Source organism: Pagrus major, chromosome 13 (genome assembly GCF_040436345.1).
Source record: "Pagrus major chromosome 13, Pma_NU_1.0".
Lineage (NCBI taxonomy): Eukaryota > Metazoa > Chordata > Actinopteri > Spariformes > Sparidae > Pagrus > Pagrus major.
Window position 1 is genome coordinate 23,344,007 of NC_133227.1, and position 26,570 is coordinate 23,370,576.

General features: G+C 39.9%; 4 protein-coding genes across 4 annotated transcripts; 3 read left to right on the forward strand and 1 right to left on the reverse strand.

The window, feature by feature from the left end:
- The first annotated feature begins 796 nt into the window (after positions 1 to 796).
- On the forward strand, positions 797 to 11,981 carry tmprss15 (transmembrane serine protease 15). Its single transcript, XM_073478897.1, has 26 exons — positions 797 to 908; positions 989 to 1,107; positions 1,805 to 1,872; positions 2,032 to 2,180; positions 3,560 to 3,679; positions 4,270 to 4,369; positions 5,174 to 5,277; positions 5,377 to 5,514; positions 5,659 to 5,808; positions 6,078 to 6,183; positions 6,480 to 6,636; positions 6,724 to 6,859; positions 6,965 to 7,054; positions 7,183 to 7,308; positions 7,430 to 7,573; positions 7,720 to 7,830; positions 8,256 to 8,379; positions 8,585 to 8,680; positions 8,839 to 8,888; positions 8,977 to 9,054; positions 9,150 to 9,294; positions 9,578 to 9,756; positions 10,549 to 10,644; positions 11,304 to 11,443; positions 11,714 to 11,768; positions 11,851 to 11,981. Exons 1-26 carry the CDS (start codon positions 797 to 799, stop codon positions 11,979 to 11,981), a joined length of 3,024 nt encoding a protein of 1,007 aa, XP_073334998.1.
- Positions 11,982 to 13,207: 1,226 nt separating this feature from the next.
- ttc1 (tetratricopeptide repeat domain 1) lies at positions 13,208 to 17,162 on the forward strand. The gene is made up of 8 exons (XM_073479381.1): positions 13,208 to 13,267; positions 14,039 to 14,524; positions 15,250 to 15,310; positions 15,395 to 15,507; positions 15,632 to 15,668; positions 15,743 to 15,891; positions 16,606 to 16,660; positions 16,906 to 17,162. Exons 2-8 carry the CDS (start codon positions 14,048 to 14,050, stop codon positions 17,040 to 17,042), a joined length of 1,029 nt encoding a protein of 342 aa, XP_073335482.1. The 5' UTR covers positions 13,208 to 13,267; positions 14,039 to 14,047; the 3' UTR covers positions 17,043 to 17,162.
- A 1,019-nt stretch (positions 17,163 to 18,181) lies between these two features.
- On the reverse strand, positions 18,182 to 19,663 carry pfdn1 (prefoldin subunit 1). Its single transcript, XM_073479214.1, has 4 exons — positions 19,552 to 19,663; positions 18,755 to 18,921; positions 18,578 to 18,662; positions 18,182 to 18,460 (listed from the first exon to the last, which is right to left on the reverse strand). Exons 1-4 carry the CDS (start codon positions 19,582 to 19,584, stop codon positions 18,377 to 18,379), a joined length of 369 nt encoding a protein of 122 aa, XP_073335315.1. The 5' UTR covers positions 19,585 to 19,663; the 3' UTR covers positions 18,182 to 18,376.
- An 858-nt stretch (positions 19,664 to 20,521) lies between these two features.
- On the forward strand, positions 20,522 to 25,331 carry LOC141007319 (deoxycytidine kinase 2-like). The gene is made up of 8 exons (XM_073479669.1): positions 20,522 to 20,724; positions 21,881 to 21,999; positions 22,516 to 22,599; positions 22,709 to 22,818; positions 22,895 to 23,042; positions 24,225 to 24,340; positions 24,613 to 24,712; positions 24,817 to 25,331. The coding sequence occupies exons 1-8, from the start codon at positions 20,622 to 20,624 to the stop codon at positions 24,841 to 24,843; spliced, it is 807 nt and encodes a 268-aa protein (XP_073335770.1). The 5' UTR covers positions 20,522 to 20,621; the 3' UTR covers positions 24,844 to 25,331.
- The last annotated feature ends 1,239 nt before the right edge of the window (positions 25,332 to 26,570 follow it).

Sequence of the window (26,570 nt, forward strand, 5' to 3'; positions counted from 1 at the left end):
GGCCACATAAAGTCCAGCACCTGGCAGGTTTATTGTTGCTGGACTTTGGAGTCTAATAAACAAGGAACATTTATGTAGTTGAGCCTGTTTATCTGGCAACATTAACCTTTACCGAGCGGATGAGGCAGGTAACATTTGATCCACACATCTCTTCTCAGGTCTCAGGTCGTGTCTCAGTTCTTGACTCTAAGGAATAATCAAATCTTTTTTGGGTTTTTGTTCACATTATAATATGAATCGTGTGTCAGGAGTTTATCTCATCTGACTTGTTGCTCCATCAGCAAAAACAACGAATGATTATCAGTAACTGTATTAAACAGCGTCTGTGAGCCATTAGTCATTTTCAGCTCGATAAAAGCTGATCGTGATCCGATTAAGAGTCCAAGAGGACAAACAGTGAAGTAAACAGGTGAAGCAGAAAAGAGACAGAGTAGCTGCTCTGAAGTCTGCAGCAGGTAAACTCAAACAGGTGAGTCTGTTTCTGACAGGAAGTACAAGCTGAAGTTACCTTTCATGGTTTAAGAGAGGTAATATTTAAAAATGAAGGTCAGATTATGTTTGTTTGTGAAGGTGAAGTGTACAATTATCGTTCTAGTTCAGAGCGTTTGAATGTTTGGAGTGATTTAATATACAGTCAGCTGTTGATATTAAAAGTGAGGCAGATTTTTATGATTGTAATCGTTCTGTTCACACTGAACACGAACGGATCACAACAGGAAGTTTATGGATCATGGACTGATTTATTGATTGGTGTATTGATTGATTCTGTGTTGCAGTCAATATGTCAGTTGTCAGTATGATTCGCAAACTGTCGTCTCTGGAGTTACTCCTCACCGTCGTGACGGCTCTTCTTCTGATCTGCTGTGTCTCACTGAGTGTAGTGTCATGGCTCAGCGTTCAGCCTAAAGGTAAACACACAGTTTTAATAAACTGATCAGGTGTCAGCAGATGTAATTGATCCATATGTTCTTATTGTTTGTGTGCCTAGATCCTGTCGAGCCCACAGTGCTGAGTGGTCAGATGGAGATTGTAGCTCATTTCTCTCAAGAGCTGAAAAACTCCAGCAGTCTGCAGTTCAAATCTTTGGCCTTCGACATCGAAAACCGGGTGAGATCACAGGCTTTTATTTGAAAATAACAGGTAGTTCTAACTTTAAGCAACTGGTTACAGCTTTTATTATGAAAGACAGCAAAGAAAGGGGCTCAGAAGTATCGATCACTGTATCAGTGTGTTTGTTGTTTGATTTAACAGAAATCTCTTCATTGATGTACACACTGTTCTGATATTTATAGTCTGTAAAGTGCAAACCATAAGGTGCAAACCACGTTTAGACAATAGGTCCCATGGGGAAAACCGCAGAGCCAAAGTCATGTCTCTCCGGTTTGCCCCATGGGACCTTATTTCATAAAACTTTGTTGGTAGTGAATGACGAGAGACATATTCTTTGATCTTGTTTGAATTGTGCCATGAATCACACATATGATGTTTGTCAATTTAAAAGATTATTTTCCAATTCAATAAAGTTGCAGTTTGTCATAAAACTAATGAAATATCAGACTGTGAAAATATGTAATCATAAAGACTACACAGCCAACAGTCGCGTTAGTGACGTCTACTCATTGAACCAAAACCCATAACTTAAACACAGAACTGACCAACTCTCCTTTCACATAATCATCTTTTCCGGGTCCACCGGAGGGGGCGTGACTCCGGCTCTCTATATAAACTGCACAGTGTCACAGTGTGTCTGCAGGTTTCTCTGTAAAGTCACCTGATCACCGTCTGCCCTCTGATTGGTCGACAGATATCTGAGGCATACAGTCTCACCGAGCTGAGGCTTCTCTACAAGACCAGTCAGGTTTTATACTTCAGGTCAGATATCTGATCAATCACACCATTACTAATCAATATACTCATCAACAGCTGTTGGCAGCAGTATTATTTAGTGGTTGATTGATTAATTGATTAATCAGGTATTGATTCTGCCAAATGTACTGATTATCGACTCTTTATTGATGTGTGTGTTCTCAGTCAGGCTAGAAGCCGTGTGGCGGTGAACTTTGACCTCTGGTTCAATCAGCCGATCGATACAGAGGAGGCGGAGAGGCAGCTGGTGACGGGGATTACTGAGGCCGGGAACACGGGATTGGTGATCGCCACGTTCACTATTCAGATCACAGGTGACACTCTGAGATCACAGTTGTATTTAGAAATTCAAACTCTGATTCAATTCATTTTAAAGGAACAGTTCACCCAAAAATTAATATTCAGTCACTATCTCCTCACCCTCATGCTGATGGAAAGTCGGGTGAAGTTTCTTTGTCCACAAAACATTTCTGGAGCTTCAGAGCGAAACAGAGTTGCAGCATTCTCCTGAACAACTCAAGAAGAAGGAGACTTGTTTTAAAGATGGACAAAAGAAAACAAGCATAAAAACTATGGCACAGCTCCATACAGCTCGTCAGGCCTAATCCAAGTTTCAGGAAGCAAATTGGTTTGCAAAGACGTTATTCACACCCTTCAAAATCTTCCCTGTAGCTGCTGAGCTGAAAGCATTAGCATGCACAGCATTTGAGATGGGTGCACGAGCTCGACCACGTGTCAACTGTGCAAATAATGTCTATTTAAATCAATTTTAGGGCTTCCATAGACTTGGATTACACCAGATGAGCATCATGGAGCCATTGTATGCATGTTATTTTTTCCAGTGGTTGTTTTTGAACAATTGTTATTGCTCACGCTAGCTAACGCCATTAGCTAGCTAGCCAACATTAGGGCAGTATAGTATGTTGGGTGCATTCCCAAGACTGTTGATGCTGACGAAACACAGATGCCATGTGATACCAATGGTGTTATACTACTGGCTGACAAACCTTGTTCTTACAGCGATAAACAGAACAAACATTTTGGACCTAACAAACATTTTAAAATTATTAATTCACAATCATAATAATGTTTTTAAGGAAAAGAGATACTTTTGCTGCATCTTTATTATATTTAAACAATGATTTGTCTACATAAAAATGTTATCAAAATGACCTTTAATGTCACATAATGTCCAGTTCTCTCACTCATAAACAAGCCTGTTTATATTTGCATGAAACAACCAAAGCTGAAAACAGCAGAAACTACATATCAGAATAATTTTCTTCTTCTCCTGCAGAGAAAAAAGACCAGACAACAGCTGCACCGACGACTGCCACAACTACAGCCCGTGAGAAAACTCTCTCTATATATGTTTTTATATATTATTCTATTTATATCCACAATACAAACTCTGTCTGTCTCTATCAAAGGTCTGCTATTTAAAGAGCTTCTTCTGCCAATCAACATCAGAATTATCAGTAGGAGATGTAACTATAGTTGCTGTTTTCTTCTCACATGTAGAGTTACAGTCAATTATTAATCTTTACATTGTTTTTGTGTGATGTTCAGCTTTATGGACGCTGTTGAGGACTAAAATGAAGATACACCAAAACACATCAGGTTAAGAGGCTCCACTTTATTAGTTGTTAAGAAGTCTGCCATGTTTGTCTCATGTCTCACTTTGTGTCCACAGTAACGTGTAGGCCTTATGAGTCGAAATGTGCTGATGGATCGATGTGTGTTATGAGCCGCAAGTTTTGTGACGGAGTCGATGACTGTCCTGATGCCTCTGATGAAGACACTGCTACCTGTGGTCAGTTGTGTTTATATTGAAGGGTCAATACTTAAGATTTGGCCAGAAATATTGTCCAAAAATAAACATTATCAACCGAATGTAAAGACACAACAGTGATGACATTATGTCAAAGATGTCTATGTATTGTGTTGCAGAGATGGTGACTGAAGTTAGCATTACCTCTGGATTGTCCTGTCTCATAATACCACTTTGTACGAGTCATTTTTCAGGGTTTCGACACTCAAAAAAATGTATCCACCGTTTTACAGACACTTCTTTCACAATGTTAGCTTATGGAAAAAGGCCTTATGGTCCCACTACATCATGTGACAGTGTAATTACACAGTTTGGCCACTACAAAAGTTGTCTTCAGAGCCTGGCGCTCTTCCTGGGGGGCTTGGCAGGTAGTCAAGCTACAGCAAAGTGTATAGTGAGCAGCAGTTAGCGGTTATGCTGCCCCCTATAGTTTTTGTTGTTGGCCACATCCAAACACTTACAGGAGCTGCAGGTTACAGTTTAACCGACATAAAGTGAATCAGCTGCTTTTAATAATGTATTTGTTCTTAATTGTTGTTGAACTTCCTGTGACATCATCATGATCTCCATAGGAACATGCGATGGACAGTTCGTGCTGACGGGTCCCAGCGGTTCGTTCAACTCATCAGGCACCTCAGAGAGCAGCATCAGGAACTGTCGCTGGATCATCAGGTACACACACACACACACACACATACACACACATACACACACACACACACACACATACACACACACAAACACACGCACACACAGACCCAAAAGTCATACTTGAATAAAAGTCAAGATATTGTGTTAAAATATGAATTTGGTAAAAGTGAAAGTCACCCATATGAATAGTACTTGAGTGAAAGTCTTAAAAGTGCTTAATATAAAATGTACTTAAGTACCAAAAGTAATCCTCTGGTAAAAAATGAAGTAAAGTACAAGTGAAAGTAAATTATACATATATTCCCATGTATGCATATACTGAATACTATGGGTCGACAGATTATCACACTGGCCAATAATTGGATCCTATATTAAGCAGTTTCTGATTAATGATTTTTTTAATCACATTGCCAATCAAAAATATTAATTAAAATGCATTACTTTGGCATGTTATCTGCATAGTAACTAACTAAAGTTAAAATAAATATAGTGGAGCAAAAGGTACAAGATTTGCCTCTAGCAGAAAATGGAAATACTCAAGTTAAGTACAATGACGTCAAAATTGTATTAAGTACAGCACTTGAGTAAATGTACTTAGTTACATTACATCAATACATACAAATACACACACACTGCTGCACTTCCTCTCACATCCATCACATGCTGCTGTGATCAAACTGTGGCAGTACTGAAGTGAATGTGAGAAACTTCCAACCTCGACAGCACAGAGACTTTCACAATAAAGGTTTTAAGGTTAAAACAGGAAGTTAAAACAGAATAGTTTTCTCATAACATTAACTCTGTTGTTGTTGTTGTTGTTTTTAGGGTCAATCAAGGACTTTCTGTTCAGATCGACGTCCAGTTTGTAGCAGGCAACCAAGACATGTTGGATTTTTATGAAGGGGTCGGAGAAGACAAAACCCTGACAGGTAAACTTCAGACAAACACACACACACACACACAGTCAGTGTTGTAACAGATCTCAGGTGTAGCAGACTCATTAACTGATATTTAAATATGATGTGCAGCTCAGATCACCCCCACCGCACCTTCCTGGATTGTGTGGATGCTGACCAACCAATCAACTGTAGTCTTTTTATCTGACTTCAGCGCTCAATCAGGGTTCAGCGCCACCTACAGGGCCGCTAACACCTCCAACCTCTCAGGTATCTTTACTACACCTCAAACAGGATGTATAACACAGTCAGTGTGTTACTGTACCTGACCTGTGTGTGTGTGTGTGTGTGTGTGTGTGTGTGTGTGTGTGTGTGTGTGTGTGTGTGTGTGTGTGTGTGTGTGTGTATGTTCAGACGAGCAGAAGCTGACATGTAACTTTGAGCAGGGTATGTGTTTCTGGAGGCAGCCACAGGACGACGATGGAGACTGGAGGCGAGTCAGGGGCTCCATGTTTCCTCCATTGACCGGCCCGAGTGTCGATCACACGCTGGGCAACAGCTCAGGTGGGTTTTACATTATAATGATATCAAAAGTGTTATTAAGTCAAAACTGCATAAAACAAAAAGAACAACAACATTAAACCAAGACAAAACATAATTATAGACAGGAAGTAGTGAAGATAAAAGAAATATAAAATTAAAAAAAGAATTCTGTAATGATATGATCATTATTCATGTTGTTCTTGTTGTTCTTGTTATTGTTGTTGTAATAATATCAGTAGTATTGGTATTATAATCAGAAGCATTGATTAGTTTTTGTGTGTCTCTGTCAGGTTTCTACATCACCACACCTATGAGTCCTGGACAATTCCCGAAGAGTTACAGGATCCAGAGCCTCCCTCTCACTCCGACCACAGAGCCCAAGTGTCTGAGCTTCTGGTAAACAACTGGAAAATAAAAAATTAAGCATGTGAACAACTGGAAAAATAAACAAATAGGCATGTAAATGACTGGAAAATAAACAGATAAGCATGTGAGTAACTTGAAACATAAACAAATAAGCATGTAAACAACTAGAAAACAAACAAGTAAGCATGTATACAACCGAAAAGTAAACAAATAGTCATGCAAACAACCACAAAATAAACAAGTAAACAAGATAACAAGATGAGAATAAACAAATAAACCTGTGAATGAATAAATATGTAAACAGGAAGTAACCTGACTGTTTGTAGGTATCACATGTTTGGAGAGGACGTCCACCGTCTCAATGTCCTGCTGCTCCAACCGTCTCAATCTACTGGCGGTATCGTGGTTTTCCAGAAAGATGGTAACTATGGCGACAACTGGAACTACGGCCAGGTGACCCTCTACCTGACGACAGAGGTCATGGTCAGTGACATCACACGGCAAGTCCACAAACTGATAAGCAATATGTGTAATGAGTCAGCTGTTCAGTGTGACCTCTGACCTCTGCAGGTGGTGTTTGAAGCTCTGAAGAAAGGAGGGCATTTTAGGGACGACATCGCTCTGGATGACATCACACTGACTTCTGGTCCATGTGGCCCCGCCCCCCCTGAACCAACCAATGTACCGCCTCCAATAATCATACCAGGTAACACACAGACCAGGCCCTCTACACCAGGTACCATACAGACCACGCCCTCTATACCAGGTAACACACAGTCTGACTCTGCTCTCTCTGCTCTGATTGGTCCAGTTGACTGTGGAGGACCCTTTGACCTCTGGGAGACAAACTCCACCTTCAGCTCCCCAAATTACCCACATTCCTATGGGGAAAAGTCTAAGTGTGCGTACACCTGTCCTGTACTTGTACTTATATTTTACTCATACCTGTACATGTTTACCTGATGTTTCACGCTCACCAGTAACCTGTGTGGTGTTTCTGTAAATACCCATAATCCTTTGCTGCTTCAGGTCTGTGGACTCTCCATGCCAACGAGGGTCAGAACATCCAGCTCCACTTCATGGACTTTGACATTGAAATGGTCTATGATGTCGTAGAGGTGCGGGATGGGGCGGAGCCAAACTCCCCCTTACTGGGTGAGGATGGGATTCACCCAGAATCCATTTCAGCTTCGTTCTCACTATATGTGTGAACGTCTCACTTTATTCCAGTTTATTCTGCTTCAGGTTTTAATTTTGTTTGTTTGTTTGTTCTCAGCTATCCTCACTGGTAGTGATGGCACCGCCCACGATGTGTTCTCAACAACCAATCAGATGGCAGTCTGGTTCTTTACGGATGACTCGCAATACGGCCGAGGATTCAGAGCCAACTTCGCCACCGGGGTCAACCTGGGTGTACCAGGTGAGGTCAAAGGGTTGACGTTGTCGAGACTGTAATTTCTATTAGACCATGAAAAATAAGACAGTAAACACAAGTGTTATTAATATATTAGTATTATTAATTATTGATTATTAATTGCACTGACGTGTCATGTCGTTTGTGAACAGCTCCATGTGCTGTCGGTCAGTTCCGGTGCCAGACAGGAAGTTGTATCCATGGTGACGGGTATTGTAATGGCGTGGTCGACTGTCCTGACGCCTCTGATGAAGCTGACTGTGGTGAGTCCGTCAGCTGGAGCTTCTCTGATGATCAATTCTGATGTCACAGACATTAATCTCAGTGTTTTCATCTGATTAGAAACTGCAGTGCACTCATTACATCTTTTCACTCCTTTACATTAGCAGCAATGTGACGTATAACCTAACCTTTCCTATCGTGCACCTTTGTATACTGCTGCTGCAGATTCTTTATCTTCAGATGTAATTGCTGTCCTCACTTCTATCCTTTCCCTTTCATCCTCTTGGAAAACAATTAAAAAAGTCTCATAACATAATATATTTCTATGTTAAGCTAACGTTACCATGGGTCAAACTGGTGGTGTGGTCAGCGGACTTGATGGACTCTCAGGTGTCCGCATAGACACTGTGTGATACTCTGATTGACGTGCTAATTGACATTGTGGGTGTGTCTGTGTGTGTTTCAGTCATGTTGCAGGGGAATAATTCCAGTCGTCTCCAGATCCAAATTGATTCCTCTCCACACACCGTATGTGCCGACACCTGGACCTCACAGCTGTCTCTCTCCACCTGCCAGTACCTTGGATACAGGTAAAGTTCACACTACAAGATTTTAGCCCCGATGGTTTTAGGAGATTGTCGACAGAAGTCCCCAGATCAGTGGCAGATCAGACAAACAACCTGAAATGTTTGGATCACGTGAACTAAATGAAGGTTCTTGTAGGAAACAGAAATATAAAGACATCCAGTTACAGATGCAGAGTCAGATCTGGTCTTTGTTCCTGACTCTCTACAGATTCGCGGAGGCCACACTGCTGCCAGCTCAGCCACAGGATTCACCGTTTGCAACCATCACAGTCACCAGCAACGGAACAGTGGAAACCAATGTCAGGTATCGATGTCCAAACCCAAAACCAGATCTAGAAACACATACCGTAAAAAAATTAAACCAGAACTACATGCAAAAACTGAAGTCGAACTAGAACCAGTCAGAAGAACTGAGTTTAGTGACAGTCTAAGGACTAATAATGGTTGTTTTGTTTTTTACAGTGAAACCTGCAACAGTGAGGAAGTAGTTTCTCTGAGCTGTGACAACCGACGTGAGAACTGACTCTTAACTTGTTCATGTAATTTAAAGATTGCTTATGTTTTACACGCAGCGACTGATGGAGCCTCTGTGTGTTTTAGCTTGTGGTGTTCGACAGGTCGCTAATGTCAGAAGGGAGATTGACCAATCAGCAGAGAGCAAACCAGGTCAAGGTAAAAGTGTGAATACGGTTTTCAGTTAATAGGAATTCTTCTTGATCTGATCCAATTGTTTTTCAGACTGACTGTTGTTAGTGTTTGTTGTTACCTGTCAGGTGAGGGCAGAGTGGTGGGCGGGGTCGATGCTGTGAAGGGGGCGTGGCCGTGGACTGTGTCTCTACAGTTAAAGATGAAACATATGTGTGGAGGCTCGCTGATTGGCAGAGATTGGGTCCTGACCGCTGCACACTGCGTCTACGGGTGAGACTGTGATGACAGATAATTTATTTTTAGCATTGAAAAGCAAGAACTCTCTTTATGTTTTAACACAATTGAGTCAAATGATTATTATTAGTAGTATTGTGAAATATAATTTTTCAAATCTCAAATATTAAACTTAACATTTTCTTACATTTTTATATGATCAATGGATGTAACATCATTACCGGTGAAGTAAAAAAGTGTTTCTGTTATCAAGCTATCGTTATGTTTTAAATGTTGACCTGTGTGAAACGTATGAGACAGACATGTTTTTGTTCCACAGGAAGAACGTCCTCAGTTGGTGGTCAGTTGTTTCCGGTCTTCACTCTCAAACTGATGAAAACTCTGTGGACGTTCAGACCCGACGAGTCGATCGCATCATCATCAACAAACAGTACAACAAACTAACTAAACAGGCTGACATCGCCTTGATGCATCTGGAGCAGCCAGTCAACTTCACCCGTCAGTAACAACAACGTTTTTTTGTTTTTTTTTACAGGTTGAGCCTCTGACTCAAACTATTGGGTGGTTCATACAGAAAAACAACATAGCAGCACATAAAAGCATTAACACATCATCATTATGGAAGTAATTCACAATTATAAATGTGAGAGTATAGTTTTTAATAATTAATTCAATCTATATTAGTCCATTCAATGGAGCTTTTTGACAGAAAAAAAGTAACCTGTTCCTGTTGTGAGTATAGTGTGTAGTAATAAATACATCACAGTATTGTCATGTAAACTGTATAATTAAAATAAATGCAGACAATGACAATGGGTATCTACATTTTTATATATTTTAATATTTATATAACTTTATATAAAAAACACTTAAAACATAGGACTCCATAGGATTATGATACACAACATCAGCAAAATCCAAAATATGTTACAATAACTGGGTGAATAGTTTTTATCTGACATTAAAGGAGACATATTCATGGCAGACTGATGGGAGAAGAGTTGAATACAAAAATTGATCTCTGAAGTGTTTTAAACAAGTTTCAAACTGTACAGAGCAATTATGAATGTAGTTGTGCCACAAAAACTAGTACTACTGTCTATTTTTGATTGTAAAATATGAGTCTTCATGTTCATAATGAAATCAGAAATCTTTGACATTTTGACATTGTATCAGGTCCTTTAAATATTTTTTTTTTTTAAAGAAAATTGTCAACAGAGTAGAAATGTTTTTGTTGTAATAAATAATGAAACATCCGGTCATTATAAACAGAAGTACTGTGTTTTACAGAGACCGTCCAGCCGGTGTGTTTACCTCCTGAGGGTCAGGATTTCACAGCAGGAAGAAAATGTTTCATTGCTGGATGGGGACGGCTCACTGAGCAGGGTTAGAAACATCAAGCCTCCACCTGTCTCTATTTCTCTCACCTGTCTCTCTCTCTCTATACTTATCTGCCTCTCTACCTGTCTCTCTCTTACCTGTTTCTCTCTCTACCTGTCTCTCTGAACACCTGTTTCTCTCTCGTCCCCGTCTGTCTGTCTCTCCCCCTGTCTGCATCTCTCCACCTGTCTCTTTCTGCCGTGTCTGTCTGTCTTTCCACCTGCCTGTCTTGCTCCATTGTCTCTCTCAGCCTGTTTGTTTAACTATCTACATGTCTCTCTCTCTCTGTACACCTGTCTGTTTCTCTCTCCTCTAGTCTCTCTCATTCTCTCGCCTGTCTGTCTGTTTGTGTCTCTCTCTCACCTCTCTCTCTCTCTCCCATCTCTCTCTCTCTCACCTGTCTCTCTTTCACCTGTCTGTGACAATCACTACCTGTCCCTCTCACACGGCTCATTCTCCCTCCACCTGTCTGTCTTTCCACCTGTTTCTCTATCTTGCCCGTTTCACTCTCCACCCATCTCTCTCTCTCATCTGTTTCTCTCTCTCTCTCTCATCTGTTTCTCTCTCTCTCGCCTGTCTGTCTTTCTCTCTCCTGTCTCTTTCTCACACACCTGTCTGTGTTGCTCACTACCTGTCTCTCTCTCTGACCTGTCTGTCTCTTTCAGGTTCTGTACCTGATGTTCTCCAGGAGGCCGAGGTTCCTCTGGTGGCTCAGGATCAGTGTCAGCGTTGGTTACCTGAGTACAAGATCACCTCCAGCATGCTGTGTGCCGGATACGCAGAGGGAGGGATCGACTCCTGTCAGGTAACGACTCACCTGGACTCACCTCAGCTCTACAGTTCACCAACCATCCCACTCTGATCCAGACCAGCCTTTTAGATGAACCCAGACAGCCTGAACATATTTAGTCCTGACAGTCAGAGCGCAAATGATAGTGAACACCTGAGTGACATCAACACACCTGATGACAGGTGTTTATTCACCATCAGCTGATTTCTGTGTGGAAAAGCCAACACCACAAACTTTAGCTTTAGCTTCAACAAATGATATTTTTAACATTGAAATTGTTTCCAGGGCGACTCTGGAGGTCCACTGATGTGCCTGGACGATGGACACTGGACTGTCATTGGTCAGTCACACACACACACACACACACACTATGATGCAGACGAGGTCAGAGGGAACAACTTATTCTGATTGTTTTCTGACAGGTGTCACATCATTTGGGTTTGGCTGTGGGCGTCCTGAGAGACCTGGAGTCTACGCCCGAGTCTCAGCCTTCACGTCCTGGATCGCTGAGGCCAGACGCTCCAACTCTTCCTCCTCCACCTCCCTCCTCTGAGTCCTTGACTGTTAATATATTTGATAGATAAATATTATTTTAACTGATGAAGATGAAGTTTAAAAGCTTCCTCACTCTGATATTGAGGCCTGAAACTCTCAGTAAGCAATAACCAAATGTTATTTGATTGTTTTTCAATTATGAATTTTTAATAAAATACTTTTAAAAAAAAAGTGTATTCATTTCTGGTACTCAGGTGTTCTCTATTGTATTTCTTCTTCTTCTTCTTCTTCTTCTTCTTCTTCTTCTTCTTCTTCTTCCTGTTCTTCTTCTTCTTCTTCTTCTTCTTCTACAGACTAACAACAGACTTTATGTTTTGCTCCATAGGTCTTGAATTATACGTCTCTTTCCTGGATTCTGTGGATCCAAACCAATCTATCCATACGAGCCACACCGATTTGAGCCTGGAAAGCATTTCTGCCATTTTGAATTTTGTCCAAAGTTGTTTGCTATTCCTCCTAAACATTTTGAGCAATCGGCATCAAAATCAGCACATAACATATGTGGACCAATTTAGAAATAAAAATGCTTTTTCCGATTTTGTGATATTCCATATGGCTTTGAAATTAAACACTTTTAAAACTGTGTCTGAATTTTACATAGACGCTCATAAATCAAAATTGGCTTAAAGGACCAGTGTGTAGGTTTTGGTCTGTGGATATTGCTCTATATGTCTGTTTTTTATTTTAAATCCTGTCAAACCTTCAGGTTTTATTCACAGCTGAAAGCTGCCTTTATCTCGCTGCAGGTGAAGCTGTAGCAGCATCATATGTTTAAATAGTCATTATTCTCCTGTTTGTCCTGTGTCATTTTGATGCCTCTAATTGGGAGAAAGTGCTTAATAAAGCATATCCTGTGTATGGCTAAGCGTACGTAACATCATCTGATGATACAACATTTCTGGAGGGTGATCAAGCTTCCCCAGCTCTCTTCTTCTCTAAAACTGTACATTGTGCCTTTATTGTTTCACCTCTATCCATAATAATAAGTGCAATAGTTATTTAATAGTTACTTTATTTCATAAGAAATCAGAAGTATTGATTAGATGTCTATATAATATTTTGTATGTTTTATATCATATATTTGCATTATTTTATGTTTGATTTTTTAAAAACAAGAAGGTGGATGTCGAGTTATTATGAACAAACTGTTGTCGGATCAGATTTTCTCCAGCAGGGGGCGGAAATGAAGTGTAACAGACTTAAAAGCGCCAGAAGAAGAAACGGGTCAAATACCCGGAAGTGATATGACGGAGCGGATCCTCGCAGGCTAACCGGTGTTAGCAGGTACGAATATAAATCATCTCGTTTTTAATGTTTTATTAGTTTAATGTTCAATAAATTGTCTAGTTGATGACCTCACACTGACATGTGACGTATCAGACGGTTGACAACATGATTACAGTCCGGAGCTGACTGCTAGCCTAGCTGTTAGCAGTTAGCTGTGTGTTCGCAGTTAGCTGTTTACAGTATTAGCTCCGTCACAGAAGCTTCAAATGTTTCTGTGAAGGAACAAATCAAACTGTGTGTTACTTTTTGCAGTTTTTCTGACGGCCTCTGTCAAAGTGTCAGTTCAGAACTTCCATTTAAAAACTGCTGATTTAACGCCGCAGCTGGAACATTCTAGACCTGATACAGATCATTTCGTTTTTATTAATTTCATGGACTTAATATAGAGTTGACTTTCATTATAATAATACCTGAAGTTGTGGTCTGGTTTTTGTAATTTGAGCTGTCAAAACATTGACTATTAGGTCCAATTTTGTCTCTTTTAATAATTTCTTTAATAAGAAAACATAAATTATACTCTCTAATATAATCTACAGTTCTAATTTAAAACCTGTCGCCTCTGATGAATGAATTCCTGTAGGCTGTAACTGGGAAACTGGAAATGTTTGTTGTCATAGAAATATATCATAAGATTGTGACACAGTAACCTTCAGTGTTTATAAACTATTACTGGTGATGTTAAACCGACAAGATGGTGCTACGGTGATGACAACAGGAACTGCATCAGAGCCAAAGAACTTTAACCTTTAACTTTATTTTGTGTCGCAGAGCTTTAATATGAGCAGCCGAGGAGGTGGAAAACCCAGAGAGCAGGAGAAGGAGGAGGAGGAGAACTTCTACGACTGTGAGGAGACTCTGGAACCTTCAGACCGAAGAGGAGAGAGGGAGGGGAAGGAAGAGACCCGACAGGATGAAGGAGGGTCGGAGGACTTTCACACAGAAACGGACAGACTGACTGACCGAACAGACGTCTCAGATAGTGAGGAGGGAGTGCAGGAGGAGGCGTCTGGAGACAGGCTGCAGGGCGACAAGTTGCAGGAGGACGCACAGGGAGACAGGCTGCAGGGCGACAGGTTGCAGCAGGAAGCACTGGGTGACGAGCTCCAGGGCGACTGGCAGCAGGAGGAGGCACAGGGCAACTTGTTGGAGGACGATTCAGATTCAGAGCTGAAGGAGGAGAAAAGCCAGGAGGTCGAGTTCGATGACGACTACCTGAGGGAAGTGGAGAAGGATCTGACAGAGGAGGAAAAGGAGGTAACACCTTCATCTGTTCAGCTGTTAATCTGAATCCGTAGTGGGGAAATATCAGCAGCTGGTAAACTGGTGTTATAATCAGGGTCTGGTGATTGTTTCTATTTTCATATCATCCAATCATTAGTTATTCAATATCACTGATAAATGATTCAATCACTAGCAGGCGGCCAGAGTAGGAGGAGGTGTGGTGAGTTCTGTCACAGCCAAAGAAAACCATAACAACTTGTGTTTGGGGATATTAGGGGGTATATTTGCTAAAATCACCTTAAATTTAACATATGTTAAAACCAACGGTCTTAATTCATTGATATACAATCCAATCCCCAATTGTAAATGTGTTCCTGTGTTTACCAGCTTTTTTCTAAATTTCCTTATGAACTATAACACAAAGTGATGCTCCTTACAAACAAAGACGATGTTGTTACAAACCAGAACGACGTCCTTACAAACCAGAACGAGGTCCTTACAAACCAGAACGAGGTCCTTACAAACCAGAACGAGGTCCTTACAAACCAGAACGAGGTCCTTAAAAACCAGAACGAGGTCCTTACAAACCAGAACGAGGTCCTTACAAACCAGAACAAGGTCATTTACAAACCAAAACGACATTCATAGGAACCAGAACATTTGCAGTGACATCGTGCTCTCAGGCAGTCTTAATTTAAGGTGTAGAAAAAAGGCATTCAGGGTTCAGATGTGATGCTAGTTTTCTTCTTTTGTTTCAGAGTCGACGGCAGCAAAGTTTAACTCTGAAGGAAAAAGGCAACAGCCAGTTCAAAGCTGGAAGTGAGTGACATCATCATCACAGTATGTCCAGTATATAAACCTGCACAAACCGGTATAAACCTGTGTCAACATATCTTTCTGCAGACTGGTCGGAGGCAGAGCTGAGCTACAAGGAGGCGTTGGTTTTATGTCCAGTTTGTTTCAGCAAAGAGAGAGCTGTGCTGTTCTCCAACAGAGCTGCTGCAAGACTGCACCTGGTAACAAACGGCTAACAGCATGCTAACACAGAGGCTAACACCATGCTAATACAGGGATTAACAACACATGAACACTGACACTACCAACATGCTAACAGTAACAGTATGTGTCTCTCTCTGTCAGGATCTGAAGGATCAGGCAATATCAGACTGCACCAGAGGTGAGTAATGACATCATTTACTACCTGTACAGCACTGATTGATCCGTGTATTGATTGGTTGCCTTGTTTCACAGCAATAGAGCTAAATCCTGACTACGTACGGGCGTTGCTGAGGAGGGCAGAGCTTTATGAGCAGACGGACAAGCTCGACGAGGCACTGGAAGACTTCAAGAAGGTTCTCGAACTAGACCCCAACCAGGCCGGTGCAAGACAGGCCTGCATGGTGAGTTCACTGACTGCTGGGACGGACGAGAAGCAGACAGTTCTGCTAGTGTGTCTGCAGTGTTCACGACAAGCAACTCTTTTTGTGGCTGATATGATCATCAATCATATTTCTGTGGTAGACGCAGAAAGGAAGATAATAGAAATGAACGGAACCAGAGTTCAGAACACTTAGACACTTAGAGACAGATTACTTAAATTTGCGTTAAAATGGCCTCCTTCTCAGTCATAACTGAGTCACATCTGAACACACAGACATGAAACACATATTGATCTCATTTACTGTGACTTACACTTCTCGGACGATATCTTTCTCTGTTGTAACATCAAGGATAAATGTCCATAAACCCACTTAGAAAAAATACAATTCAGAACTTTGTTTATGTTATGAACTTTTTAAGTTTTCTTCAGTATCAAAGTAATCCAGTGACAGTTGTCTGTACATCCATGGATACACTGCAGAGAGGAACTACTAAAAGCTAATTCTGCACACTTTTAAAGGAGGCAAGTTGACAAAATGTAAACAAATATTGGCTTAAAACACCATAGGGATCAGGAAGTAGCTCACTGTCAACTCACTGTCTCCATGGCAACAGTATACTTCCTGTTTACATCCCCCAAATAAAAGACAGACAAAGAACAGTTTACAAAATAACTTATCATTGATATGAACTCTCTCTCTTTCTGTCTCTCTCTCTACCTGTCTGTCTCTCAGAGGTTACCTCAGCAGATTCATGAAAGAAATGAGAAGTTGAAGGAGGAAATGATGAGTACGTACTGCGCCTGAACACACCACCTTAAAGAAACAGTACAGTTTACTAATGTTTCAGCTCATCAACTAACCAATAATCAATCAATATAACAAATCAGTCATATTTATAGATGAGATCAGATTTGTTCCAGTATTTTCACAATAGAAGGCACAATTATCAAAGATCATTTCAGATTTAAGTAAAATATGTTATTAATGATCTGAATCAATTCTTGCTGTGACCTTTGACCCCCTCTTCTTCAGGTAAACTGAAGGACCTGGGGAACTTGGTCCTGAGACCTTTCGGACTTTCAACCAACAACTTCCAGGTGAACCAGGACGCCAACACCGGCTCCTACTCCATCAACTTTGTCCAGAGCCCAAACAACAACAACAGATGACATCACAGCCAGCACAGTGATGACATCACAGCCAGTACATTGATGACGTCACAGCCTGTACAGTAACATGTCGATTAATCTGTGTGTGTTCAGAGGAAAATAAAAGCTGATTGTCTCATGCTTCTGTTGTTTGTGAAGCTTTTTGCGGGTTAACTGCTGTTTTCTGGTACCCATGGCAACCTGGATCACCGAACTCCTCTCTACACCTGCAGCAGGTGTTACAGGCCGGATCAACATACTCTGCAGATCATTTTAAAGTGTATAAAACTTACGTCATTTCTATAATGAATAAACTGAGAATCAGAAGAATATTCAAATTTTACAACAAAAAAGTTCTGACAGAAACAAAATATCTTGTTTTAAGTTTGTCTTCATGAACCTACAAAGCAGTCTTATTCAGACGATAAAACAGTTTGTTTTAGAGTGAAGTCTGGTGTTTGCTGCCAGCAGCTGGTCCCACTGTACAATCATCTGCATCTAAATAACTAATTGCTAATTATTGTTTATTATCTGGTTTAACAGAACACTGTTATCAACTTCATTTAAATTATGCAGTGTCAGAGTAAAAACAAGATGAAACAGGTTTCCTGTTGTAAAATTTGATGAAAAAATGTATTTTATAAAAAAATAAATCTTATTTATTTATGACCTCCTTTTAGTACTTTTATTATTAATTATTGTTTGACTTACATAACCTTTGAGCATAAGTTGTACAGATTTCAGGGATATAAAGCATTTAAAGATACTCCAGGAAATGACTTCAGCCAGCAGAAATACCAATGAAGGCACTGGTGAATCATTTCAATTGCAGAGTTCAAAGGTTAATATTTTTATTTTAAATGATGCAAAAAATAATGTTAATGTATGATTAAAAAGATATTTGTCACTCAGCTTTAGATTACTGAAGACATAACCGAAAACCCTCCAACCAAACATTTATTTTTCACTATTTAAAAAGCAATCAACATTTTATAGCTTATATTCATTAAGTTTTTTAACTTTACTACATGGTGGTCTGCTGACACTCTACTGAATTTAGTGAGAGTTTAGTTTGATTTATTTTTACCTTGTTCTTTGCATTCAATTGTCAAATTTGGTCTATAAAAATCAGTCAGCCTTTAAAATAACAAACATGTAAATTCTTCTTCATGTGTTTTAATTGAAGTCAAACGTACAGTGAACAGACTGAAGGTTCAACATTTTAATATGAACAACTAGCAAACACAGTTACTGACATAAATACATGTGTGTTTTTGATAATAGATGACTGGTGAGTGTATCAATGCATTACTAATCGTGTGTGTATGAATGTGTTATTGATCATAGACGATTGATCACTGAGTTCTCCTGGACATCAGCATCTCTCTGATGTTGTCTTCTGCTTCTTTCACGCTGCGTTCAAGGTACACCTTCTTCTGCTGTAAAAAAAAATAAAAATCACACAACAGTCAGACCACTGACACACCTGAACACACACTGCAGGTAAAACATGTCTCAGTTTGTATTTTATTGTGTATTTCAGTGTGTATTTGTACCTCGAGTTCTTTGATTTTCTCGTCAGCTGTTTTCTGTTTGTCCATCAGCTGATTGTTGATGTCCTCCTTTGACTGAAGAATAAACCTGAAACACACACAAACACACAAGATCACAATGAGTGATGATGACACACCTCTATGTAGTTGTCAAACATCCTGGTTGTCATGGAGACTCACATGCGTCCGACTCCCTCATACAGTCGCGTGTTGTCTGGCAGCGTTGTGATCTCAGCGTGAGTTAACTTGGTGTGTTTCTGAACCCGAGTCAGCTGATCAATCTGCAGGTCAGCCAGCTTCACCTTCTGCTGCGTGTCGATCATCTTCACCTGCAGCTCCGAAAAGGCCTATAAGAGAGAGGTATCACTCTGATTAAAAACATCTTAAACATCCTTCACCTGCAGCTTCAAGAAGGCCTACAGGAGAGACGTATCACTCTGAACAAAAAACCCTCAACGTCAATCTGAATAGGACGTTTAAACTCTTCATTGTAAGTCAACATGTCTCCATGTATTGTCCCCATCAGAAGAGGCGTTCAGGAATAGTCGGCTTCCTCTGATTTCGCTTATTTCGATCAGTATCACATCTGAGCTGATTTCTGACATATTCACATTTACATCTACAAACTGTGAACTTCCGTTTGTGGTCAGTCAGACGATATAACACCTGTGTAACAATAACAAACATGAACCTGCAAACAGGTGTGTCTTCTTCTCTTCAGTTCAATTTGAACATCATGTTTAATATTTCTAAACATTCCCAATTTAATTACTTGAGCCGTGTGTGTGTTTGTGTGTGTGTGCAGCGTGGGTTATCACTGTTAGCTTATCATGCTAACCGTTAGCTCCGGTATAGCTGCAGTGCTCCTACCGACGATTATTAAACAGCTGTTAGTTTATCTTCGCAGCTCTTCCTTAAACACAGAAAGCACATGACAGACGGATGAGATCGGTTTAGACATTAAAACACTCTGTTACCTTCTTCAGCTCCAGGTCTATGGGCGCGGCCATCTTCACTAATGAACCAGATCAGCACGCACTGCGCATGTGCGAAGACCTACTTCTTCTTCTTCTTCTTCTTCTTCTTCTTCTTCTTCTTCTTCTTCTTCTTCTTCGAAACCATTCAATTGTACACAACCACACACTGTTCAAAGTATGTAGAGATATTTTTTGACGATAATAACAAAGTAAATAAACAACTATTTGATTTAGGACGGTTTGCAGTCACTTCGGGACAGTTAAAGGATAATTTCCCATCCCTCATTTATTACTCCCATACCGATGAAAAGTCGGGTGAAGTTTTGTAGTCCACAAAACATTTCTGGAGCTTCACAACAGCATTGTTTTAAAACTAATAATAATAATAATAATAATAATAATAATAATAATAATAATAATAAAACCACACAAAAAAAACCTAAACACAGCTCATCGGGTGTAATCCAAGTCTCCCGAAGCCCAGATAAACCAAATTGATGTGAAAAGTAATTGTTTACAGCCTTGTTAATGCGTAAATCTGTGAAAATCTGAAGCTCCACAAATGTTTTGTGGACTTCAAAACTCAACTTTCCACCATAATGGGGTTGAATAGATAATTTCGTAATTTTCATTTTTGGGTGAACTTATCCTTTAAAGTTGTGATGGTGGATAAAGTTCTGATCAATTATGAAACTCAATTTTCTTTGAAACAGTTTTTCATTCATTATGATTGGATGGTTATCTAGATGTGGACAATGTGTAAAGCTTTGTGTCATGATATTTCGGTGGAGCTACATCTGGAAACGGGAGCAGAGTGAGACATCTGTATTTTAGCTCTGGAAAAGGGTGCGGAGTGAGACATTTTCGTCATGAACTATCTGTGCTCCCTTTTAGTCCCGCCCCCGGAAGCTGACATTCATCCGCGCGCGGGATTCAATTTAAGAAGCAGCTGGCGGGCAGTAGAGTCAGTCTGCGCGAGAGGAGAGAGTACAAACAAACGAACAACAACAACACAACCTGTGTCTACCTCCCTGTCAGGATAAACAACCTTGAAGAGATTGTTTTTAAACATGGCAACTCCACCGAAGAGGCCGTTCCGTGTGTCCGGCAGCCCGCAGCTCGACGACAGCTTCTCCCGCAGGCACAAGAAGATCTCCATCGAGGGAAACATCGGTGAGTTCTGACCCCGACGCGCACTGATCACCGCTGAGTTTAGTACCAGCACTGTGTTTTTGGTGATCTCTTGTTTAAAACTGTTAAAAACTCTCCGTCCTGCTGCTGACATCAGTTTACTGACGGCTGGGAGGAACATGGAGGATTGTAGTTTTTAACTTGAGTTAAAAGTCCATCCCGCCTCGACGGAGCTGATTGGCGCCAAATTGAACCGGTCAGATAAACAAAACAAGTCACAAAATGTTTTCTTGGCAATAATCGATCATCTGTGACGCTTTCACTTCTGGTCAGGGTGTTTTTTTTTTTTAATCAATGAATGAATACATTGATGTGCACAAACTCTAGTGAATGAAAAAGTCCAACATTGTTACTCAAGTAAAAGTAGAGAAGTAATATCAGCTAAATATTGCGTCACTCAGAAGTAAAAGTACTCATACAGTAGACTGTAAGATGTGTATGACTACATAATGTTGTATTTTGGGATTTTAACTGGATGGTGCATTGACGTGTCCAGCACTTAAATGTAGTACTTGATGTACTAGAAGGTACAGCATGTACTGTACTGACAATGGCGGAATGTAACTTAGGACATTTACTCAAGTACTGTACTCGATTACAATTTTGAGGTACTTGTATTTAACTTCAGTATTTTCACTTCCTCTTCCATTCCCCTACATTTTGGGGAAAATGTTCTACGTTTGCTCCACTTCATGTATTTTATTACTTGGGTTATTAGTTACTTTCCAGATTACATGCTGCTCAGAGCCAAAGTAACACATTTCTAAATTAATTTAATGCATTTTATATATTATATGTTTTGTATACTTGTTTTTTTTTTATGCTTACATACATTTATTGGCAGAAAATGACTTGTGATACTTAAGTACAGATGATATCATACTTTAAGACACTTCCTTAAGTATTATTGATATGGAAAACTTTTACCAAAGTAATATTTTAACACTATATCTTTAACTCAAGTTTGACTTTTGGATACTTATTTACAAAACAGTGTACTGGTTTAATCTGTAACAATACTTAATATTTTATCATATGAGTGTATTTTTACGCTGTAGCCCAGAAGCAGGTGATAGTTAACATGCTCTGGTACAAGCACCATAAAACTGTATTTATGTACTGAGTGTTTGTCTCTCAGCTGCCGGGAAGTCCACCTTCGTGCGTCTCCTTGAGGGGGCGTCAGAGGAGTGGGAGGTGATTCCTGAACCCATCGGGAAATGGTGCAACATCCAGAACGACAGCGATGACGTTTACCAGGTGAATATGCAGCCCCAGAACACAACTATAGCTGCAATGAATCTATTTTTGATAAAGCAATTGAAGGAAAAAAGGCAAATATTCTCTTGACTATGAAGATTTTCTGGTTTATTTACCCCTTTATGACTGTAAAGTGATTATCATTCGGTTGTGGAGAGAAAAAGACATTTGAGGACGTCATCTTGGGCTTTGGGAAACACTGATTGACATTTTTTTCACCATTTTCTGACATTTTATAGACAATCAATCAGCACAAAAATCATTACCAATCGCAGCCCAAAAACAACAGTTTACTATGACATCATTATATTAAGAGTTTTATAAAAAAGTTCCTCTCCTTCCAGTTTAAAAGCTTTATTTATACGTCTTCATTCATATACTTGCTTCTTCCACGACTGACGAACACACAGATGGCAGCCGGCTACCATCAGGACAAAATTGGGGTTCAGTGTCTTGCCCAGGGACATTTCATATTACAACTACAAAGATATCACATGTGCACCTTTCTGTCTGCAGGAGTTGAGTTCCTCTCAGAAGAGTGGCGGAAACCTGCTGCAGATGTTGTATGATAAACCGAGCCGCTGGTCCTACACCTTCCAGGTAACTACACCTGACTTTGCACATTCAAATGGTGCTGGTGAGCAATAGGAGGAGCTGTTTCACAAACACTAACCTTCCACCCGTCTGTCTTTATCCTTCTGTCTGTCAGAGTTACGCCTGTCTCAGCAGAGTTCGCTCTCAACTTCAGTCTCCGTCGGTCAAACTTCAGCAGGCTGAAAGTCCTGTTCAGTTCTACGAACGCTCTGTCTACTCAGACAGGTAACTACACACAGACACACACACACCTGAGACTGGGTTAGGGTACCTAAGTTAACCTTGTGTATTGTGTGTACAGGTACGTGTTTGCATCCAACCTGTTTGAGTGTGGTAACCTGACAGAAACAGAGTGGAGTGTTTATCAGGACTGGCACACCTGGTTACTGAACCAGTTTGAACATGACCTCGCCCTCGACGCCATCATCTACCTGAGAGCTCAGCCACAGGTACTGTTGTTTCTGGGCTTTTCTTCCTCAAAGATGTCAGCGTGTAGTTTGATGATAAAAGAATCTGCGGAGGCGAGGCTGGGTGAGAATAGATAAAGCCGCACCCGGTGTTCCCAATATCTGACAAAGCTCTGCCTCAAGCTTTGCCCTCTGCTCTACCAGAAATCCTCTCCGATCTAGGAAATCTACAACTACCCACCTAACCTTCTCTGTCTGCGCGGGCCTTTTTAAAGCACTTTCGTCCACACCTACCTACTTCTTCTAATTGGTCACTTTGGTAGATTTAGGGTTTCTCTATCCAGTAGGCAAAAGAGGAGTTGACCGGTCTCCTATGGAATGTCACCTCCTCTTTAGATTACCTACTCTGCTGATGTCCTTCTTTGGGACATGTGCCCTAAAACTGACCTGACTGTCTCTCTGTCCTTTTGGGGAAATGTATATTTGAGCCGGCTCCTGATCATTTGGCATAACAGTTAAACTGTATTATCTTGTCCTCCAACTGCCCTCCAAAACACACAGAACTGACTAATTACTCTAATGTCACCTAACAGATGTCCTCCCCATCTGACACCTTCCTTAACCCCCACAACCAAAAGTACCAGGTGGAAATCAAATCATAGCTCAGAATGTGTAGTGACACAGACACCTCAGTACTACTACTACTAGTACTATTACTACTGCTATAGTTACCACTACTAGTGCTACCTCTACTTCTTTTACTACCACTGCTACTACTACTGCTGCTGCCGCTGCTACTACTATTACTACTACTGCAACTTCTAGTACTACTACTATTAATGCAGCTACTGCTATTTTTTTACTACTACTGCTATTACTACTATTAATACTCTTTCTACTACTACTCTTGCTGCTGCTACTTATTACCACTTCTATTACTACTACTACTACTACTACTACTGCTACTCTTACTACTACTCCTACTGCTAATGATACTACTACTCCTACTGCTAATGATACTACTACTACTCTTGTAGGGCTTTAACGGTTCTTGTATTCATGCCAAACCATCACAGTTAGAGGTAGATTGCTGCTGCTACCTCGTTACTACATGCTACTACAGTGTTAACACCTGTTATATGTCAGTGTTTCCCGTACATACGAATAGCAGCTGTATGTTGTAGCGCTGCCTTCAGGCTCACACTATTTCTCTGTAAATTTCAGCGGTGTATGCAGCGGTTGCTCCACCGGGGCAGGGAGGAGGAGCAGGGGATTCCTCTGGAGTATCTTGAACAGCTTCACTTCAAACATGAATCCTGGCTCTTCCACAGGAACCTCAGGTAAGCAACACTACCGAGCATGCTCACAACACAGCACAGGGACGCCACTCAAAGGCTCGCTCCATTTACAATTTTTACCCCTCCCCCTCTTTTTCAAGTGCCCTCTTGCCCCTCAGAACAGAGTTACGAGAGGTATTGGTTGAAATCTCTCCCAAATAAAGGGGACAGCCTTTAAAGTCCCTCGTATGTCATCAGTTCTTGCCGAAGGGGTTTACTGCAATGAACGCAACAATGTTAATAACTGTATAAATAATTTGTGTTTGTGTGTTCAGGTTGGACTTTGAGTACTTGAATGACCTTCCTGTTCTCATTCTGGACGTTGACGACAACTTCAAGAATGATCGGATCAAACAGGAAGCCATCATTGACAAGGTTCTATTTTACTTCACTTGTCTCTACTTTGTTCTGTTCTTTTTCACTTCCGAGGATCTCTTTTCTGCAATTTTATCTGACCTGGAGTCTGTTTTCTCCTGCAGGTCAGAGAGTTTCTCACCACGCTATAGAAATTCATGCGATGTGAGCAGTGGGATCTGCTGATTGGATGACCCAGTTACACATTGTAAATGTTTCTTGTTGGATTGTCAAAATTTCTTGTTTTTTTTAACTCCGTTAGTCTGACCTTTTCTGGGTCACTGAGTGTGGTGTAATGAATGCAGAACTCCACTAAAAAAAAACAGTTTTTTGCTGCAGTTTTAGCCTTTTACTCCACTTCATGTATATTTTTATTTTTACTCCCATTTTTGTAGATATCTATTGAAATGTTCTCGGTAGCATATGTGTATGAGTGTATATGAGTGTATGTTGTGCAAACACTATGTATTTTAATGAATTACTTTGATATTTATGCTTCAGTCTGAATCATATCCTCAGAGGTAAGATCTCAGTGCTTTTTTGTCATGACAGTGATGTGTCGTTGAACCCACCATGATCCCTTCAGGGACGAACAAACGTTTTCTCTGTAAATATGACTGAATAAAGAAATGCAGACTGATTTTGTCCAAAATGTTTGATTTAACATTTGAAATGTTGTCCCACCAAACTTCATTTTAAAATAATAAAATAATCACGTACAGATCAAGCAAAATAGCCCCATAGTAGTAGTACTAACCGTATACTGGACTGTGTATACTCATGCTGACAGCATTTTGTCAGTTGATTATTATTTTCGGATTTGAACACTTGAAGACTTTCTGGCTGTTGTAGTTTTTGTTCGTTTTTTTTGTCACATCAAACTTCATTCAAAAATGAGTTGTTTTAAAACTACACAACCGAACAAAACTTGTGTTGTGGAAAATTGAACACTTTACTACATGCAACAGTATTATTAGACAGAACTGACAGTATTTTGTCAGTAGGTCTATATTCTTTTCCTAATTAGCAACAATTAAATTGCAAATGTATTATCTGAAACGTTTTTTGTTGCAGTGTACAGATGCAGTGTACAGATATTAATCATATGTCTGTCTGTTTTATATACTTCAGTATTACTGCAATATAATAAATGGTATACTGTAATACTGTCAAATCTGATGACTTAACTATTTTTTGTACAAACTTAAATACAGAAAAAAGGGGCAAGACAGTTAAATATAATAAACAACATATTGAACATTTTAAATTTGATGCAGGAGATCTGAATGGTTTAAATCTTACAATTCATTTTGTATTTTAAACATCTTTTTAAACATTTGATCTGCTGTGGTGTCACAAAAAAAGGTCACAGAGGACATTTTTTACTAACATGCGACAAGCAGCTGACAATGATTGTAGTTGAGTTCAACTTTAACGTGTTAATGTTCAACATTCAAGTCAATGTTTTGTTGTTCATCATGAGTCAACATGATGTTTGCCTTGATGTAATTCAGCCATAAAACACATGATGTAGATCATTGATGAAACAAAAGCACTTGGAGAAAAATGTGAAATGAAATAGAATTATAAAAAGCTTTGAACAAGCTGCATATTGTAATATCATTTGAATTTTGTTATTTAGATTTTAATATTGTTATCTTGTAAGATTAAACAATTATGTGTTAAAAAATACCGTTGTTAATGTGTTTCATATGATTGTTTATTTTTCTATATGTTAATGTAAAAAAGAGCTGTTAAAAGCATAGAAAGCATTGAACAAGTTGCTTCCCATAAATTATTAACAACAAATGATGTTATTCAATTTTGACTGTTCTCTAAAAGAAAACATCCTAAATGATATCTTTATATGTTAATGTTT

Bases quoted from the DNA above. Each gene is read 5' to 3' on its own strand.
- tmprss15 (XM_073478897.1), top strand. From the start codon at position 797: ATGATTCGCAAACTGTCGTCTCTGGAGTTACTCCTCACCGTCGTGACG. The intron at 1,108-1,804 runs GTGAGATCACAG...ATTGGTCGACAG, and splicing joins CCTTCGACATCGAAAACCGG to ATATCTGAGGCATACAGTCT. The intron at 10,645-11,303 runs GTTAGAAACATC...TGTCTCTTTCAG, and splicing joins GGGACGGCTCACTGAGCAGG to GTTCTGTACCTGATGTTCTC.
- ttc1 (XM_073479381.1), top strand. From the start codon at position 14,048: ATGAGCAGCCGAGGAGGTGGAAAACCCAGAGAGCAGGAGAAGGAGGAG. The intron at 15,311-15,394 runs GTGAGTGACATC...ATCTTTCTGCAG, and splicing joins CAGCCAGTTCAAAGCTGGAA to ACTGGTCGGAGGCAGAGCTG. The intron at 16,661-16,905 runs GTACGTACTGCG...CCTCTTCTTCAG, and splicing joins GTTGAAGGAGGAAATGATGA to GTAAACTGAAGGACCTGGGG.
- pfdn1 (XM_073479214.1), bottom strand. From the start codon at position 19,584: ATGGCCGCGCCCATAGACCTGGAGCTGAAGAAG. The intron at 18,922-19,551 runs GTAACAGAGTGT...TCTCTCTTATAG, and splicing joins TAGACCTGGAGCTGAAGAAG to GCCTTTTCGGAGCTGCAGGT. The intron at 18,461-18,577 runs GTACAAATACAC...TTTTTTTTACAG, and splicing joins AGAAAATCAAAGAACTCGAG to CAGAAGAAGGTGTACCTTGA.
- LOC141007319 (XM_073479669.1), top strand. From the start codon at position 20,622: ATGGCAACTCCACCGAAGAGGCCGTTCCGTGTGTCCGGCAGCCCGCAG. The intron at 22,000-22,515 runs GTGAATATGCAG...TTCTGTCTGCAG, and splicing joins ACAGCGATGACGTTTACCAG to GAGTTGAGTTCCTCTCAGAA. The intron at 24,713-24,816 runs GTTCTATTTTAC...TTTCTCCTGCAG, and splicing joins AGGAAGCCATCATTGACAAG to GTCAGAGAGTTTCTCACCAC.